The 17,865-nt window shown below is 42.7% G+C and overlaps 1 protein-coding gene across 1 annotated transcript in view; it reads left to right on the forward strand.

Moving 5' to 3' along the window:
- CCDC178 (coiled-coil domain containing 178) overlaps positions 1-17,865 on the forward strand; it is a 367,301-nt gene that overhangs the window by 324,074 nt on the left and 25,362 nt on the right. Inside the window, exon 17 of the mRNA XM_075920758.1 lies at positions 3,832-3,966. Coding sequence (XP_075776873.1) covers positions 3,832-3,966 — 135 coding nt within the window. The remainder of the gene's footprint in view (positions 1-3,831; positions 3,967-17,865) is intronic.

The following is a 17,865-nucleotide window of genomic DNA, read 5'->3' on the forward strand; positions in this document are numbered from 1 at the left end:
TTCGAAAAAACCCTGTAGTCTAGACACACCCTAAAGGGAATAAGGGCATGTCTCTAATGCACTCAGAGCTATGACTGCAAATGTAGACATACTTCAGAGAGCTTTGATCCAGCAAGGTCAAATAGCAATAATCACGCAGTCACTGCAACACAGGCTAGTCACCGAAATATGTGCACAGGGCAACCTTGTACAGTCTATGCTGCCACACCTTCATTGATGTTAAAGCTGCCTCAAGAATGTCTATCCATGTTGCAGTCACTCCACAAGCTCTGAGTGCAGTGTTACTGTGCCCTGAGAAAGGCAAGGAAAAAAACCTCTGGACAGATTACGTAGGGCAGGAACTGTTTTATTTTGGTGTCATTCCTGAGTTTTCTGTTTCATCAATAAATTGTGCCCTGAGGCTCAGACTTGGGGGTGGCATTGGTTCTTTTCCTGGGATGGCCAGCTGCTTACATTAGCTTTTAATGAAATATAGACATGTATTATTTACTCAAGATACTAGTTTGCCAAATAAACCCAGATGAAGCCCACTCAGAAATTTCTGAGTAAGTGAATAAATATTTGTGTTAAGTAGCCCCAAAAACTCCAGTCAGACTGATGTCCCAGTGTGGTAAGCACTGAACACATAGTAAGATGCTGCCCCATTCTCATTCTAATTAAAGACAAGAGGCAAGTGGGCATAATAAACAATGAAAGACGGAGAGGAGGACAGGGATAAGTATAAGAGTGATAGGAATATGTGCTCATCTAGTCTCAGTGCAATTTGCAAGTTTTCTTTCACTTCTTTAAAATAATAGAAATTCCTGCTTGGCCTTAGGCATTATAAGGCAGCAATTTCCCATATACATACTGTACTAAATTATTTCTGATAGCACTCAAGTTTTGAAGGTTTCATTTAGCTTGGAAAAGGTACAAATTTGGATGGAAACAAACCTTCTGATATCTTTCTGTGTAGCCCTCTCATCATCTTGAACCAAATCCTTCTGCCCTCATCCAACCATCCTTTCCTGACCTTCATTTTCTTCTCCACAGAAAAAGAGACCTTCATTTTCTTCTCCCATTTTGTAATTACATTCCTTCTTGCGGATATCAGACACTGAAAACATTGCATAGTGGCTTGACTTCCATCCGATATTTTCTTTGTTGGATTGAAGCAGACTGTTTTATTAAAATATCATGTGTTGTTTCTTCCCTCACCTGCCTCTCTGCTGATGCCCCAGAAAAGCCTCAGATCTTCTAAGACAGTGATCGCCAACCTTTTTAGGCACAAGATCACTTTTTTTAATTTAAATGCAATCCAGGATCTACCTCGCACCCAAGTGCCCTTGCCCAGCCTCCTTTGTGCTCCTTCTCCAAGGCCCCACTCCTGCTCACTCCATCCTCCCTCAGTCCCCCATGCTTCCTCCCTTTCATCAAGCAGGGACAGAGGGTTGGAGTATAGACTCGGGTCTTGGGTTAAGGGATTTGGAGTTACTCTGATCTGAGCCTGGGGCAGGGTGTCGGGGTGTAGGAGGGGGTTCAGGGTATAGGCTCTGTAAGGAAGTTTGAGTCTGGGGGGGGGCTCAGGGCTAGGGCAGGGTCTTGCGGTACAGGAGGCTGGGGCAGAGGTTCAGGATGCAGGCTCCAGCTGGATACGGCTTACCACAGGTGGTGCAGTGGGGCTAAAGCAGGCTCACCCCTGCCCTGGCCCTGCACCACTCTCAAAAGCAGCCAGCAAACTCCCTCCATCCCAGGCCCTGTGGTGCCCCCCTTCCATACTGTGGAGACAGATTACAGGGTGGGAGAGGGGGCACCCTGACATCAGCACCCTCTCCTCTTCCTTCCCTGCCCTGCCTAGCAAGTGGGGGAAAGCGGGGGCAGCTCCAAGGCAAAGGGCAGAAGGTGCACAGTAGTGCGGGAAGGGGCAGCTGAAGTGCCAGCACTTGATAGCCTCTTGGACAAACCAGTCAAGATCACCTGTCAGAGGCTCCAAAATCTACCAGTAGATCTCAATCCACTGGTTAGTGACCACTGTTCTAAGATTTGAAAGCAATAGTTGGAAAACTAGAGGTTTAATGTCCATAGAGACCTCAAGATAGATTTCAGAAAGAGTACTTAGTGTGTTGGGGTCAAAGAAGGAGCAGAAATACTTAGACAAACTTAGATTGAAAAAGATGTTCATGTTTGGGTTCAGATTTTGATTTTTTTTAAACATTTTTATTTACCTAATTTTTTATTTTATCTCATATTAATGCATATATGCGATTCACATAGCCAAATTCATATTAATAAATTATAAATTCTGTCATACAAATATATGCTTTAACGTTTTTGTGCCCTGAATTACTAAAATGCTGTGTAGTCACAGCTTTCATATGCCAATGGGAGTTGTGGAATTTCAGCACCTCTGAAAATTAGACCATTAATTTTGAAAATGCTTATTAATTACTTTATAGGCCATAGTATTTCCTTTTGTGTCACTATAATCTACATCCTCCTGAGAAAGTGGATTTTTTTCATGGCACACTATGCTGGTTCCTAAGAGCAGTTATATCTTATTATGTAAAGGCTTCTTTACTACCAGTCTTATTATTGACCTGTAGCATTGACCTTAATGAATGTTAGCATTTCCGAAGGAATGCTAGAATCTATTGTGTTAATGTAGTTGACAGGCATACGCATAAAGGCCGTGTCCTAACAATAGCTGTGAAATAGTTACTGAAATAATTAGCGTGCTTGAATACAAAATCATGTTTCTAAACAAATTAATTTAGTTGGTTTTAATTTGTGTTTTTCCAGATCAGCCAAAAGCACTAGTCCAGTTTATGGACAAATGCTAGAATTTCAGTTTAAGAAATAAACCAACTTTCAATTAAAAGAGCACTTAGCTATCTTCAACTACATTTTGTACTGGTAGCTTTTCAAATATGATTAAAAGATGTTGCTTCTAGACTGAGAGTTGCTATGTTAAGTTTTTCTGTTTGAGTTATAAACACTTGAAAATTACACTTGGAAATATAGACACCATCTTAACTATGGGATGTTATACTGATGCTGCTATAGTAACTGAGAAATTGTGAAAATACAGTGTTTACATTTCCAGTTTTAATCATTTTATTTAGACCACCTTCTAATAAGCACAGTTCTAAGATCTCTGGTACTTTTTCATATAAAGTCTTATAAAAAGCAGTGTCACTTTTCAACAGCTGCATTTGCTGTAATTTAGTGCAGTTAGATGCTTCCATGTCACATGGTTATAGCTAGGTAGATTAATAGGGAGTTCTATCTGGAAATTTCTTTCCTGTTATTGTTCTCCCTCAGCAGTTGATGGCTAAGTTAATTCTCTTTAGTTTTGTCATGCTCTAAAGCACACATTGCCAAGCTATGATAAGCTTTACAAGGGGAAAAAAAAGCCATGGTGTCCATCAAAGTCTTAAACTTGCATTTTAAACTTTGCCCTGACCTGATGTGCCATTCAAAAAGCTTCAAAAGATTATTTTTTTAAGAAAGGTTCAATATGTCCTGAGGCTATCGGTTTTGAGTTAAACTGGGTGAAGTAGAAATATTTTACTCATCAGCTTTGCAGTCACAGAGTTTGCCTCAGCTAGAACAAAACTGCTGAGGCATTTAGAGAAAATTAACCCCCCATCCTGGCAGCCAGATGTGACTGGTTTCTGATGAATGCACATGAGTGGGCTGAAAAATCAAGAGACTGTGAAATTCCTGTCAGGTCCGTACAGTGCAGAATGGGCTATTGACTGCTTTCTATATTTCCCTCCATCATTCTTCTTGAACACTGCCATTAATTTCCTTTCCCTGCTCTGACTTTTTCCCCCTTCTTCCTCCCTTTAGCTCTCTGTGCTACAAAGCAGGATGCACAGGGCATTGGTGGAGTACTTCAAACAGCGAGGCCTCTATAGCCAGGCTGGGCTGGCGAAGTTCCAGGCAGCCTCTCATGAGAATGCTCAGAAAATATTAGCTGTGCAGGTAGGTGATTGCAGAGAAGTAGGAAAGATCATTCTGATCTAGATTGAAAAGCAAATGATGGGTAGTGTGATGAAGCATTAAAACCATATCCCATCAGAGTTTTATAAATTTTTAACCTCTTTAATAAACTGGAATTGCATGAAGGATGAATTCAGTAAGTTAGCACACATACGATGAATAGTTTAAAAAAAGAGGAAGATTAGATTTATTTCTCACAAACCTTTGAAAAGATTTTTATAAATACATTGGATATAAACATTTGAAAAATATAGAGGCATTAGTACTGCTTTTCAGCTGTTTTAGAAAATATTATTGTGTACTATTTTGCAGATCTTACTGCCATGGTAAACAATAATGTTATTTTATTTTTATTCATATATAATTTCTTTAGTATGAAATTGATATTTTGCTGAAGTACCACACCTTCATCATTATGTGATAACTTCACCATTTTCCACTAATGAATATCACACCGGAGGAGGGAGGGAGGAAAGGAGTGTAAATGATTTAACAATGTTTTCCTCACATGGATGTATACATTTTAATATTTTATGGTGCTTGGTTTTTTTTCAGATATATGTTTACATTTACTGGGGAAAATTACTTTTATGTAATATAGTTTAAATATTATGTTATTTTTATCTCACACAGTGGTATGTTAATATTTTAGTAAAGTCACTCTTTTCAATATTTTCCCATAGTTAACAGCCATAACGAGAGAACATTTCAGAAATATTTGTAAAAGATTTGAGTGAAAAAATTTCCTCAGTCCTGGGTTTTTGTTTTGCAAAATAAATCAATTGTGTAGCTGATAGACAATTGTGTAGCTGATAGACCACATTCTTATAAATTTTAATTTCTATTTTCTACCAGAGAGTTTTGCTGTATAGTCATTAGGGCCATATCTACACTAGGAAAGTATTTCAAAATTACTAAATTGTACTTCATAACTTCCAATTTAACAAATTTGAACTAGCATGTCCATACTCCAGGGAAGCCTCAAAATTAGTCCAAGATAGGCTCCTTTAATGTGGACGTGCTACCTCAGACTTAGAGCCGCAGGAAGCACTGGGGAGTAATTAGTTCAAATTACTCTGGGGAGTAATTATTTCTGAATGGTGGCACCAGCACATCCACACTACCATTATTTCAAAATAACTATTTTGGATTCAGCATTAGTCCTGATGGAAGCAGGAGTACAGATTTTTAATTCTGCGGCCCATTATTTCAAAATAATGGGTTTGGTAGTATGGATGCTCTGCTTATAATTTGACCTTGGGGGAGTGGTTATTTTGAAATAAAGTTCTAGTGTAGACCAGGGCTAGGATTCCATACTTATATTAAACGTCAGCATTTTGCATTTCCACTTTACAATTATTATTAGTATGCTTTAACAAAAAAAAAAAAAACCTAGCTTGAACAAAACTTCTAGAACAACTTTAAATTGCATCATCAATAAGACCCAGAATATCTTACTGCCCGTGTATAAAACTATGGTATGCCCACATCTTGAATACTGTGTACAGATGTGGTCTCCTCACCTCAAAAAAGATATTTTGGCCTTGGAAACGGTTCAGAAAAGGGCAACTAAAATGATTAGGGGTTTGGAACGGGTCCCATATGAGGAGAGGTTAAAGCGACTGGGACTTTTCAGTTTAGAAAAGAGGAGACTGAGGGGGGATATAATAGAGGTATATACAATCATGAGTGGTGTGGAGAGGGCCGATAAATAAAAGTTATTTATTAGTTCCCTAAATAGAAGAACTAGAGGACACCAAATGAAATTAATGGGGAGCAGGTTTAAAACTAATAAAAGGAAGTTCTTCTTCATACAGCGTGTAGTCAACCTGTGGAACTCCTTGCCAGAGGAGGCTGTGAAGGCTAGGACTATAATAGAGTTTAAAGAGAAGCTAGATAATTTCATGGGGGTTAGGTCCATAAAAGGCTATTAGCCAGGGGATAAAATGGTGTCCTTGGCCTCTGTCTGTCAGAGGCTGGAGAGGGATGGCAGGAGACAAATCGCTTGATCATTGTCTTCGGTCCACCCTCTCTGGGGCACCTGGTGTTGGCCACTGTCGGTAGACAGGATACTGGGCTAGATGGACCTTTAGTCTGATCCAGTACGGCCGTTCTTATGTTCTTATGTTCTTAGCACTCTGATCAGTTCTCAAGACCCTACTGAAAGTGTTTTTAAACCAAGGGTTTTTTAATATACATCCAAATATGTTTCATTGTTGCTGAAGATTTAGAAAATCCAGATCAAACTAACGGAAAAAGACAAGAAAAAACTAATTGAAAAATAAAAATAGAATGAGATTTTCCACTCTTCTAGTGATTTGAAATGCTCCCTTAATTTTTATGGAGTATTTAGTCATTATTCTCTTATTTTTGTCAAATAGTATAGTAGAATGGTGTGCTTATTAAGACAAATAAGCAGTGCATTATACATAACATTTGACGTTCAAAATTTGAAAAACAGAAAATGCTTCCATTTGAATCTCACGATAACATATGATGATGCATCTTGATTTCTTTTGTATTCAACTTCTCTAACTATGATAAAGAAAGGAGATGATTAATATGCAGCCTAGAGCTCATGAATAATAACAACAGTTACATAGAAGCCACAGGTACCAATTGGTTTCCTCACATATGAATCTTTAAGTTAGTCTAATCTAATGTTATGTAGCATTTTAATGGCAGTGCTATGAACATAACCTGTGATTGACGTCTTATATCAATACCCAGTCTATATTGTAATGAATAAGTTCTCTGGAAAGCCTTTGTTCTTGCATACAATAAATGATTTCTATAATTCACACTGAGAATAAATTGTCTCTATAAATTCAGTTATCCTGAACAATTGAAATAGCTAGAAATGGGCCTATAACCATCCTTCAGATACAAACCTCATCAGCATTTGGGGAAGTTCAGGTCCAAAATTTGCAGTTCAGAACTATTTTTAAAAACAACATTTTAGTTAGTATTCCAGAAACACTGTAACAGTGTATTTTCCATGTGCTGGTGATATCCATTCAGACGTGGAATCTGTCTGTCTAATACCCTTTCTATGATTATTGAAATGCCTCTTTCTGGTAGGGCTTGTCTACATGGTAGGGCCTTATACTCTGTGGATGTGTAATTTCTAAAGCAGATTGACATGCTGTGCGTTAACTGGTTCATGTAAACCCTGCTGGTGCGCTTTAAACAGTACTACATTAAGGTACATCGGGAGTCTTTAGTACATGTTGTCTACACAGATCAATTAGTGGGAAATAATTAGTGCACTTTCAAAAGCACACTCCTGGAGAGCACGTTACCACAGTATGTGTAGACAAGCCCATAGGAAATATGGAAAATTATAATGGAAACGTTTAGTTTAGTTAGGCCATAAAGGCATAGAAAATAGTTCTGAGGTATATAAAAGCATGTTTTCAGTCTGCAAAATGTAATTGTATTTGGGATTCTCAGCATATGAATTGTTGCATTTCTGCATAAACTGATGCCTTCACGTTAGCATTGTTAGTGCCAAATTGTCTCTATCCATTTAGCAAGTAGTTTTATAAGCTTGGATCCTGGTGTCTCTCACCATAGCATCTAAAAGTTTCCTAAGACAAACAAGAAACAATGGCAATACCTCTCTTCTCCTTTCCCAACAGCAAGAGACATGCTTGGTTTATTATTTATATTGTTGGAGAAAAAGAACGTACATTCTAATAGTTTATATTGGACTTAGTAACTGGATGGGGTGGAGCACAAGAGAATAGTGACAGCCATGAACAGTGAAATAGGTAGTAACAAAGCACACAATGTGCCTGGCCACTATCATGTGTTCCACAGGTACCAGGTCTTACGTGGGTTGAAAGGAGAGATTTAAAGGGGTATGTCTACACAAGCCCCCTAGTTCGAACTAGGGAGGCTAATGAGGGCGACCAAAATTGCAAATGAAGCGCAGGATTTAAATATCCTGTGCTTCATTAGCATGTTCCTGGGCGGTCACCATTTTTGGAAATTGACTAGCTCGGAATTACTGCCTGCGTCTACATGCAGCAGTGAAACGGGAGTTCAAAGTAAAGCCCTTAATTAGAATTAGCTGTTAAACCTCATTCCAGGAGGAATAACAGCTAATTTGAGTTAGGGCTTTACTTCGAACTCCCGTTTCACTGTCGTGTGTAGACGCGGGCAGTTATTCCGGGCTAGTCAATTTCCAAAATGGCGACCGCCCAGGAACATGCTAATGAAGCACAGGATATTTAAATCCTGTGCTTCATTTGCAATTTTGGTCGCCCTCATTAGCCTCCCTAGTTCGAACTAGGGGGCTAGTATAGACATACCCAAGGAGGATAATGTAGTGGACTTACACATTTTTACAGAGAGCTCCTTTCTCACAAACCTGGTGACATATGAGAATACATGACGGCACTTGTTGGAAAATTTGACAAAAGGACTATCAAGGGCAGGGTCATTTCCAGAATGGAGTTAGGAATTGCCATCTTGTACGTATACATAAGATCACAGCTATAGCAGGGATAGACTGTGGAGTGCCTTAAACCTGAAAATAAGTAGTTTGTGTTTGATGTTGTGATGAAGAAGGAGGAGCCAATGGAGCAAAGCAAAGAACAAATATGACATGATCAACGGGGTGAAACAGGATTTTTTGTTGTAGTGTTTTAAATGGACATTAAATCAGGAAAGGTTAGATATGTTAACACTAGAGAGAAGGATGTTGCAGTAGATAATACACATGATAATCAAGATCTGGAGGAGAATTTTAGTAGTATGGGTAGAGAGTAAAGGCCAGATCCTACATACGTATTATAGGCAGAAGCAGCAAGATTTAAACAATGTTTGAATAGAAGGGTCTAGAACAAGGGTGGGGAAGATACATCTCGCAGGCCAGATCTAGCCCACCAAGACACCAGTTTCAACCCATGGACCACCCTGCCAGGACCCTCAGGCACATTGCAGCCACTATTTTAAGCACAGGGCTGCTCCATGTGGCACGCTGCTCTGAAGGGAGCAGGAGGCTTTGTGTGATCTCCCCGGCCCCAGCCCAGTCCTCAGCTCCTATTAGCCAGAAACAACCAGCCAATAGGAATTGATCCTAGACAATCACTCAGCTCCTATAGGCCTGAAACAACCAGCCAATAGAAGCTGAGAGATTGGCCTCAAGGACAGGGGTAGCTTAAGCCTCTCTTTCCTTCCAGAGCTGAGAGCCACATGGAGGTAACAGCCTACAGTATTAAGTGATGTGGGGCTGCAGTAGGCAGGGAGCCCAGCAGGGCTGCTAACTGGGAGATGCTTGGGTAATTGCCTTCTAGCTTAAGCCTGCCTTTGGCACCCTGCCTCTCCCACCTCACAAATCCCTCCTCCAGGTCACCATCCAAACCCTCTGCCCCAGGTCACAACTCCCTCCCAGACCCTGTATTCCCTCCTATACTCTCCCTCAAGCCAGAATCCTCTCCTGCACCCACACTTCCTCCCTGACCCTACATCCCAATCCCCTGATGCAGACCACAACACCCTGCTTCACCCAAACTCCCTCTCAGACCTCACACCATCTCCTGCACCCTAGTTCCTTACCCATGTGCCCTTCTGTACTCAACCTCCATCCTAGACCTAGTCCTCCTCCACAGAAAAAAGCATCCCTTGACCACTTTCCAAAATCTTGGAGTGCCCCCCCCACCAAAAATTATTGCCCACCCCTGGTCTAGAGAGAGGGACAAATTGAAGATAATGCCCAGCTTTCAGGCCTGCATGACAGGAATGCCAGTGTCCACAAGTGACATTAAAAAGAGAGAGAGAAGATTGGAGGGGGAAGATAAAGAGCAGTTTTCCTCAGCTTAAGCTTGAGTGGACAACTGGACGTCAATGAGCTTATTATTGGGAATAATTACACCAAAACCATGGCACTGTTCCTGGTAATAAGCATTATGCCAGTAATAAGCGTGGCTGATGGAGTACAGTCTGCTTGCTGTTTTGGAACATTTCATTCAAGATGCCCATAAATCCCCATTCCACCCAAGCATCTAGAGCCAGCTGTCCCAGCCTAGAAATGGCTGCCTTTCAAGTGGCAGAGTTTCATCACAGACTTAAATTATCCCTGGACTGTTAGGACCAAGTTCTCTGCTTTGACAACATTATGCTCAATAAATCAGAGGGGGAGTCATCAAGGAGCCAGTTACAACTCCCCGATTCTTTTCAAGGCCCTAGCATAGGTTGCAGTGATGTGGGACACCTCCAACATACCATAGGTGGCAGCAGAACCAAAATGCAGGACAATGTAGCACTTTAAAGACTAACAAGATGGTTTATTAGATGATGAGCTTTCGTGGGCCAGACCCACGCTGTCCAACCAGTTGAGCATAACCAGAATACATTGCACTCCATGTAAACCTCCTCCCTACCTGCTGCATCAAGACCTATGAAAAAGCTGGTGTACTTAGGAGATGACTGAGCTGGTTCTATAATTGCTGGGCACTCCCCGACAGTTAGGGTGGTATGTTCAGTATCTGTTCCTTTTGTGTCACCTGAGCAGAATACAAAGAGCAAAGTGGAGCAGAAAATCTGCACTATAACCTGGTATCAGTTTGTACAATTTATCAAGCATATTGGGATCTTTTCACAACAGACTTTGTACAGTTGGGTATGTCTACACTACAGAGTTAGTTCGAACTAACAGACGTTAGTTCGAACTAACTTTGATAGGCGCTACACTAGCGCTCCGCTAGTTCGAACTTAATTTGAACTAGCGGAGCGCTTAGTTCGAACTAGGTAATCTTCATTTTACGAGGATTAAGCCTAGTTCGAACTAGCTAGTTCGAATTAAGGGGTGTGTAGCCCCTTAATTCGAACTAGTGGGAGGCTAGCCCTCCCCAGCTTTCCCTGGTGGCCACTCTGGCCAACACCAGGGAAACTCGTCTGCCCCCCCCTCCCGGCCCCGGACCCCTTAAAGGGGCACAGGCTGGCTACGGTGCCCGTGCCAGGTGCAAGCCTGCCAGCACCCAGCCAGCAGACCCTGCACCTGGCACAGATCGAGCCACCCACCCGATGCCCCCAAGCCCTCCCCCTTTTCCCGGGACCAGGCTGGTGGCTCCCGGGAGCTTGCCCGGGACTGCAAGAGGAGGGCACCCACCTGGGCTAGTGCGGACATCGTGGACTTAGTCCACGATCTCCACACTAGGCACAGGAAAGTGGCCGTCTAGGGCAGGAGAGCTGCCAGCCTGGCCACCCAGGAGCAGGTGTGCATGAAAATCAAGGGGGTCCACTGAGACCCCCGACCTGAGCCCTGAGCTTACAATGGCCGTCCTGGGTCAGACCAAAGGTCCATCTAGCCCAGTAGCCTGTCTGCCGACAGCGGCCAACCCTAGGGACCTTGGAGGGGATGGACCGAAGACAGTGACCAAGCCATTTGTCTCGTGCCATCCCTCTCCAGCCTTCCACAAACTTTGGGCAGGGACACCACTCCTACCCCCTGGCTAAGACTACTCCATGGACCCAACCTCCATGACTTGATCTCACTTCCCTTTCAACTCTGTTCTAGTTGTAGCCTTCACAGCCTCCTGCAGCAAGGAGTTCCACAGGTTGACTCTTCGCTTTCTGAAGAAGAACTTTCTGTTACTAGTTTGAAACCTGCTACCCATTCCTTTCCTTTGGTGTCCTCTAGTCCTTCTTTATGGGAACTAATGAAGAACTTTTCTTGATGCACCCTCTCCACCCAACTCCTGCTTTTAGAGACCTCTATCCTGTCCCCCCTCCGTCTCCTCTTTTCTAAGCTGAAAAGTCCCAGTCTCTTTAGCCTCTCTTCATATGGGACCTGTTCCCAACCCCTGATCATTGTAGTTGCCCTCCCCTCTCCCACCCTCTCTCTTTCTCTCTCCCACCTCCTTTTCCCAGTCTCCCCCAGTTTTGTTCAATAAAGACAGATTCCATTTTTGACCACAATTGTCCTTTATTTTGTACATCAAGAAAAGGGGCTAGGGAAGGGTAAGTGGAAGGAGGTGAGGGAGGAATGGGGTACGAGCCCCCGATGGGGAGGACTGGGCTGGCTCTGCAGGCTTCTGGGGGTGGAAGCTCTCCTGCAGCCCCCCAATTACCCCCTCTCCCCAGATGGCAGCCTGCGGAAAGTGCAGCCGGGCTGATGGCCGAGTGCTGTGATGTGCCCAGTGTGGGTACTCCAGGCACTCCAAGCCAGGACTGCTTTGCAAGCGGGGCATCCCTGAGAACTGTCTGTCCAGGGTGGGGGTCGGGTCCCTTTAAGCTCAGCCCTCGGCTAGCCTGAGACAGCATCTCCACGCTCTAAGTCCTCCTCTGATGCCCTGCCGGCACTGCTTCCGGCCATCCTTAAGCCTGGTTCAGGGTCCACTTAATGTGGACATGCTAGTTCGAATTAGCAAAACGCTAATTCGAACTAGTTTTTAGTTCTAGACGCGTTAGTTCGAATTAGCTTAGTTCGAATTAGCGCTGTAGTGTAGACGTACCCGTTGTTATTTATTATTAACTTGTGCATGACAGGTAAGAAGAGAAACAATAAGGATCTAATGGTAAAAAAAAGGCAATAATAATACTGGCATCTAAAGCACCAAAAATAACGTGCCTACACATACACACACATGAAGGCACAATGTCAGAAATCGCCATTTGATGAGGCATACACACTCATCTTTTTTCCCCCACTAGTTATTGATTACATATTTCCTCTAAACTGCTGCTAGAATCAGGAATAAAATGCACATTCAGAAAAGCTTTGAATGTTTATGCTTTTTACTAATCTAAATGTATATGATTATACAAGAAATCTACTTTTGTCTATATATTATATACTAGAAGATATACCTGGTGTTGCTCAGGTCCTTAACTCAATTAATTTTTGTTTTTGGAAATAAAATGAAAATGTACATGCTTCATTAAATCAGTGCTCTGGGGTGGGGCTGGGGATGAGGGGTTCAGTATGCAGGCTGTCCTGGGGGAGAGTGGACTACCCCAGTCCTCTCTCAGTTTAGCAGCTTGGAGCCAGGTGAGAAGTACCCCTCTATGGCTGCTGCAGTTCCAGGGGGCACAGCCGGGGGAGGGATGCATGCCCCCTAGCTAGGACAGGTCCAGGTTCATCTGTCCCATTGTGCTCCACAGCCAAACTGAGAAATGCAGCGAACTGTGCACTAAGGATGTAAAATCCCAATTAAACAGTTAACCAGTTTAATGTGAGGCTGACCTAACATTTAACCAATTAATCAGGATCCAGCCCTGGTCCTGGGGCTGCTGCCGTCCCTGCCACAAGAAGCAGGCTCCTAGCCCTATTCCCAGGACTAGAGCTGCTGCTGCCGCCGTGGCAGGAGGCTCCTGGACCCAAGGCCAAGGGGGTGTTGCCGCCACCAATGGCAGAAAGCTCCCAGCCCCAGGGCTGAGGCTGCCGCTGGCTCCCGGCCCTGCTTGGGCAGCCCTTTGCCTGTGACAGGTTGCAGACGGGGTGCTGCTCCCAGGCACTGGTTAACCAGTACCCCGCAAGCATCACCTTAGTAGGTGATGCTTACTGAGTAACTGGATAACCAGTTACCCTTTCACATCCCTACTGTACACTTTTACCTTGCTCGTTGAGGAAGGGGAACAGACAGCAATATCCCCATATGAATTGTGGGGAGTGCCCCCAGCCATCCCCATTCACCTGCCTGGTGATTCTGTCTCTTTTCTGTATGGTTTGATGAGAAGTAATCCCATTCCATGCACATCCCATTTTCTTAGCACAATCAAACCCTTACCTTGTTTTAAAAATTATGCTAAGAGGAAGCTCATACAAAATGTTAGCTCTTACCATTTAGAAGGAATTTTTGAACAGACACACCGACAGATAAACTCTCTCAGATACATAGTAGATGGGTGCTTTAACCCATTCATTTTTTTGCAGAGTGAAATATATTTACTATTTTACTTTGTATAGGCTCTTTTATATCATCTCTCAAAACTTTAACTGTAGGTTTTATATATTCTAACATTATCATGTAGTCACTATGTTTTCATGTTTAATTTCTGCTTTTTAAATAGAAGGGATCCATTAAGTGCTCATACAGTGATTATACATGCAGTGGAAAACACAATTTAAAAATGTTAAATTTAACTTGTTATGTTTTTAAAAAGGATTAAGGATTTTACTTTTATAATATAAGAATAAATATGCCTGAATGCAGATTTACAATGGAGTACATTGCTGATGCATAAGTCATTGGCTCAAATAATTCATTCTGGCAATTTTGGCCTCTTTATTTGTATTTTTGGAGAAAAGAGTACAGGAAACTTACTTCCTGGGCAAGATTATGATGTTCCCTCTTCTCACCCCTCTCATGTTAAAAAAACTCCCTTTGTGATGTCTAAGAGCAGCCAATGGCAGAATTTGACAGATCCGAATTCAAGGGAGACCTAATTTAAACAGTTTTTTCCTTAAATTCTGGGGAGGTTTTTAGGTATCTTTAATGTCTGTGGGAGTATGTCTAGACTACATGCCTCTGCTGACAGAGGCATGTAAAATAGGCTACACAACATAGTCAATGAAGCAGGGATTAAATATCCCCCGTTTCATTAAAATAAAAATGGCCGCCACTGATTGTCTCAGCTGATTGTCGGCACAGCGAGGCAGTCAAGATGCGGATCAGTCAACAGGGAACGCCTTTGTCAACCGCTCCCTAATGCCTCATGAAATGAGGTTTACAGGAGTGGTCGACAAAGGTATTCCCTGTCGACCAATACACGTCTTGACTGCTTCGCTGTGCTGACAATCAGCTGAGCCCGCACAGTGTGGCGGCCATTTTTATTTTAATGAAGCGGGGGATATTTAAATCCCCGCTTCTCTGACTATGTCGGGTAGTCTAATTTACATGCCTTTGTTGGCAGAGGCATGTAGTCTAGACATACCCTGAGGGAAGAATTTGATTCTAGTGTGGAACTAAAAGAAAGTTTACCAATTTATCACCAGTATTTCCTGAACACTGTGTGCTTGTATAGCCACTCAGGAGAGATTCAAATGATGCCCAGCAGAGTAGCGGAGCACCCACAGGTAGGTTTTTTGTTGTTTCTACTGGTGGTGCATATTCACACATGCCTCAGTGCACATAAAAATGTATTCTGCATATGGATGGAAAAAACTGCACATGGATGGAAAAGATTAGAGGGAACTTTGCCTTTGATCCAAACATAATTGCATAGGAATTAAAGCCCATGATATAGAGTTGGAAAGGAATAATGGCCAATATTGGAGCTTATGCCAATTTTTCTGAAAATCAAAATTGTAAGGGTATTTTTTCCTGTTCATGTTTGAGACACTTTGGTGCTGTGATATGTGGGGAAATACATTGCTGTTATCTGTGCTGTCCTTGTCCTATAGATTGCTAGAGGATTTCAGTTTCCAGGACACTTTGCATAAGCACTAAATACATTTTTCAATCAGTTACAAATAAGAACTATATCTTAAGAAAAGGATCAAGATGAAAAAGGATAGGTGCACACACAGAAGTGTATTAGCTGGGTATTTGCAAAAGGTATTAGCTATACAAGTGACATTTTATCAAGTAGTACTGTTGTGAAGTTTTGATGGTTTGGTTCTTCAGTAGCTTGAGTACATCTACTTTAATCATGACAGTTGTGATTCCTTTATGGTGATCTTGTGAATTACCTCATATGGCAAGTGCTGGCTGAATTTTTGAAGCTCGGTAGTGATGAGTATATCTATATTTAATCCTGCAACTATAACTCAATCCTAGCCTTCCTTCGTATAGACCATTCTTTTTAGATGAAGGGTTTTGGTTTTTTCCAGCTATAGTCCCATTGCCAAAGCTGTCTTTTTGGCTAAAATACTGGGAAAGACCATATCATTAGTGTTGTCTTTGAAACTTCATATAGTTCGACAAATAGTTTCCTGTGGTATTAAGAACACAGGACTGTCCTTTTAAGAGAATGTAAATATTATGGGCCTGGCAGAAAAGAGAATGTAAAGATTAAGGACCAGTCTCCTTTTGTTTCATTTTGGCTCTAATGTTTTATTTTTCACTATTATGACTTTTTCCAGTTACACTAAACTTTGTGAGTTATTCTGGGGTCTTTCTAAAACCACTTGGGCTGGATTATCAGATGATGCAAATCAGCATAGCCCAGTCACTTCAGTGAAATTATATTAATTTACACCAGAGGACATATATCCTATTATGTTCTTTGGATCATATCCTCATCTGGGCAATTTTGCAAAGGTCAGCAAAGGACAGCAATCCTCCCTTCCAAGGTTGCAGAGTGTTAGGAAAGTTGCTGCAGTCTTCCTTGTGTTTCCTGCATCCTGTGATGAGGAAATAGTCAGTGGATCTGCATAGTCCAGTGTATGGTCCTGACATCTTATTCCACTGTCCTCATACAGAGTACCCAAATGCAGTTCCTCTTAGGACAGGACGATCATGGACACTGGTGGCTGGGACTGCCTTCCTATGTTCTGAAAACCATTTGTGGTTTGTTTCTTATTTATCAGATGGTAGTCAGATTGTTAAGACCTTCTTTTGTTCTTTAACTTATTAACACAGGTGTGTTATTGTGTCCCTCGGGGTTGATGATCTTCAAAGTCTTTATGCTCACTCTTTTATTTTTCTATGTTATGGGTTGAGTTATCACCATGTATGCTGATTACACTCGGTTGTAATCTTTTTTGCCTGCTGATTTCACTTTGGCAGTCTTACTGTTTCTGTCTTGTCTTCGAGACATATGGAGTTAGATGACAGAACTTTTCTTAAGGGGACATTGCTATTCACTTTTAAATTAGTTTTAAACTTTTTTATATTTGCTTATGATTATTTGTAGTAACCATTTAGAAGACTGAACATAAATTGCACTGAGTACCAATTCTCCCATTATTCATTTGTAAAACATTTTTGTATGTTTAAAGTGGAATTGGGACAAGTAAGTTAACTGTTTTTGTGTCTGATCATATGAACTAGTGGCTTTTGACTTGAGCTGTTTGTCAGCTAAATGAATGGCAAATGAATGTCCCTACCATAGTTCCTGCTAAGGTGTGCGCCTGTGCAGCCGCACATAAAAAATGTTCTGCCTACCCACCTCCTTCACAGAACCATGCAGCAGCTGCTGGTGGTTGGGGGGAGGGCTCAGTTGGGCAGCTCTTTGCTCTTCTGACTCCCCAGGGCTGCAGCCAGGGCCACATAACAACTGCCCAGCTGCTCCAGGGTTGGGGTTGGGACCACTCCTCCAGCTGCCAGAGAAGCCACATGGCAGGAGACAGCAGCAGCTGGGTCAGCCCAGCCAGCCAGGGCCAGAGTCGGAGCCAGAGGAGCTGTGTGGTGGGAGGCAGCAGCGGCTGCTCCAGCAGGCCAAAGCTAGAGGAGCTGCATGATGGGGGTGCACCGTGAAGAGACACGACTAGTCTGATGGGCTGAAATCCCACAAAAGGCCAGCTGTGGATTGGGGAGGTCTCGGATTCCCCCACCAGCAGGCCCTTGTCAGGGACTAACCTCAGGGCTAAAAGACCAGGCTGGCAGCCCCCACCCCCAATAAACTTCTCCCCTCTGTTCAGCCCCTTGCTGGGATGTGGGGGCAGGGAACAGCCCCGTTGGCTTAATGCTGGCCCCTGCCTAGTGTTTCCAAGCACTTGCCACCAGCTGGAACAGCTCCTCTAGGCTCTAGCCACTTCCCCTGATGCAGGGCAGGATTCTTTCGTCTTGTTTTTCCTCCTTTGCTGTCTGGTCTGAATGTCCCACGGGCAAGGGGCTTCTACACTCAAGAGTCCATTCCAGGATGAGGGGTGTTTCCCTGCCATCAGCCAAAATATTCCTGCCCCTGCCTTTTAAACCTAAATAATCCCTAGGAACCCATGCCCGTTCTGGGCTAAGCATTAGCACATGGATCCAGATCATGCTACTG

This window comes from Pelodiscus sinensis, chromosome 2, assembly GCF_049634645.1.
Source record: "Pelodiscus sinensis isolate JC-2024 chromosome 2, ASM4963464v1, whole genome shotgun sequence".
Lineage (NCBI taxonomy): Eukaryota > Metazoa > Chordata > Testudines > Trionychidae > Pelodiscus > Pelodiscus sinensis.